General features: G+C 62.6%; 1 protein-coding gene across 1 annotated transcript; it reads left to right on the forward strand.

The window, feature by feature from the left end:
- Positions 1-921: 921 nt before the first annotated feature.
- Positions 922-1,649, forward strand: LOC106002606 (integrin beta-2-like; the record flags this gene model as incomplete). Its single annotated transcript, XM_013037458.1, has 2 exons — positions 922-1,056; positions 1,469-1,649. Coding segments are annotated over 2 exons (316 nt in total), but the record flags the coding sequence as incomplete, so codon positions are not given.
- Positions 1,650-2,339: the final 690 nt, after the last annotated feature.

Below are 2,339 nucleotides of genomic sequence, written 5' to 3' on the forward strand. Positions count from 1 at the left end.
GGGGGCACCAGCTCCGTGGGTGGGTCCCAGGTCAGGACCTCAGTGTGTATGTGGGGGGCACCAGCTCCGTGGGTGGGTCCCGGGTCAGGACCTCAGTGTGTATGTGGGGGGCACTAGCCCCGTGGGTGGGTCCCGGGTCAGGATCATGGTGTGTGGGGGGCACCAGCTCCGTGGGTGGGTCCTGGGTCAGGATCAAGGTGTGTGTGTGGGCACCAGCTCCTTGGGTGGGTCCTGGGTCAGGATCAAGGTGTGGGGGGGGGCACCAGCCCTGTGGGTGGGTCCTGGGTCAGGACCTCAGTGTGTGTGTGGGGGGGGACCAGCTCCATGGGTGGGTCAGGGTCAGGATCAAGGTGTGGGGGGGGCACCAGCCCTGTGGGTGGGTCCCGGGTCAGGACCTCAGTGTGTGTGTGGGGGGCACCAGCTCCATGGGTGGGTCAGGGTCAGGACTCCAGGGCACTTCCATCTTCCTGGTACAAGCCCTGGGGGCTGAAAAAAGACCATTCCTGCAGAGCAGGTCCCCCATGTGGCCTCTGTCCCCCACATATCAGGGGGTACTTAGTCCTGCGTGTCCCTCATAGCTGTGTGCAGTGACCTGAAGTCCCTTCCCAGGCCTCCTCCTCCCTCTTCCTCCCCCTTCTTCCCCTCCCCTTGTCTTCCTCTTCTCACTGCCCTTCTTTCTCCTCCCCCTCCCCTTCCTCTTTCTCTCATAAGTCTCCTCCTCCTCTTCTTCCTCCTTTTCATTCTCCTCATCCTCTTGTTCCTCCTCCTCTTCTGATTCTCTTTTCTCCCCTCTCTGCTTCTCACTCCTCCTGTTCCTCCTCCCCTCCTCCCCTCCTCCCCTTCTCCTCTGATTCTCTTCCCCTCTCTGCCTCCTCCTCCTCCTGCGCCTGCTCCCACTCCTCCCCCCCTTCTTGCCCTGAGGGTGGTCAGGGAGGGCAGGAGCCACTCACCCAGCCTGTCTCCTCAGCCCTGTCCCAGGAATGCACCAAGTACAAGGTCAACTCCTGCCAGGATTGTATCCAGCTGGGGCCTGGCTGTGCCTGGTGCCAGAAGCTGGTAAGACGCTTGGCCCTGAGTTCTGGTCATCTCCTGTCCCAGGGTTCCTGGGGGTCCCAGGGCGGTCACACTGCTGGAGAGAATGAGCACATGTCCCCTTGGTGGGCAGCTCCCAGGACACAGGCCCTCCCCACGGGACAGTGCTGGTGATGAGTGCTGGGTCTCCCAGGCTGCCCTCAAGGATCAGCCCATGGGCCGGAGCCCCTCCAGCTGCCTGGCACAGTGGCCAGGGGTGGGAGGAGGGCCTGTGGTCTGACTCCCGTCTGCCTGGGCTCCCGGGGAAGCTGTCTGGGAGGCTGAGGTCTTCCCTGGCCACTGAACCCCCCCAGGGGGTTCTCTCCCCAAGTCTGAGCACAGACAAGGGCACAGCTGGTCCTACAGCCTCCCCTGAGTCAGCCGCCCCCCCCCCCAGAACTTCACAGACCAAGGGGAGCCTGACTCCACCCGCTGTGACACCCGGGAGCAGCTGCAGAAGAAGGGCTGTGAGGCGGACAACATCCTGGACCCCCGGAGCTTCGCCATGCCCCAGAAAGACCCACAGAGGGGCAGCACACAGCTGTCCCCACAGCATGTGACCCTTCACCTGCGGCCAGGTAGGCGTGACACCCTGTGTGGTGAACTTAGCTCACTTTGGTGGCCAGGGCTGACCACCTGGGCATGTGTCCAGGATGGACAGCTAGGTGGGCCAGGGAAGGCCTGAGGGCTGTGGGACCTCATGACCTAACTCTGACCTCCACCATGCCCCTTCCTCTCTCTGTGCCCCAGGCAAGTGACCTCAGTGTCCTGTCTGTGGCTGAGGGTCTGGCCTCTGTTTTGAGGTGTTATTTAGCACAAAGAACATGCTATTAGGAAAACACTGTTCTCGTCCACCCTCAGAAGGCCAGTGCACTCTTGGCAGAAGTTCAGATAAGAACTGTGATATGTCCTGCAGCCAAGAATCTGGGGAACCAGGATTGGCCAGCAGCCCTGCACAGCCCTGGTGCTGCTTAGGCGGGGCTGGGGAGGGGAGTGGCGGGGAGAGGGGAGAGCGGAAGGCTCTGCTCTCATTACCCAGTGCTGCTGGGCCATTTGAGGTTGGTGAGGACAGCCTCATCCCTGCACGCTGCCACGTGGGAAGGCCAGGGGTGGCTGCAGGGTGAGCACAGCGTGTCTGAGGGCTCTGGGACCCCACCCCTGGAAGCCCAGGCTGGAGCTTGGCTGAAGACACAGGTCAAAGTCGGCAAACAAGGACATCCGGAGAGCCGACAGCAGGCAAGGCGTGAGGCTCGGGCCCAGGGAGGAGC

The sequence above is a fragment of the Dipodomys ordii genome, unplaced genomic scaffold, assembly GCF_000151885.1.
Source record: "Dipodomys ordii isolate 6190 unplaced genomic scaffold, Dord_2.0 Scaffold14838, whole genome shotgun sequence".
NCBI lineage: Eukaryota > Metazoa > Chordata > Mammalia > Rodentia > Heteromyidae > Dipodomys > Dipodomys ordii.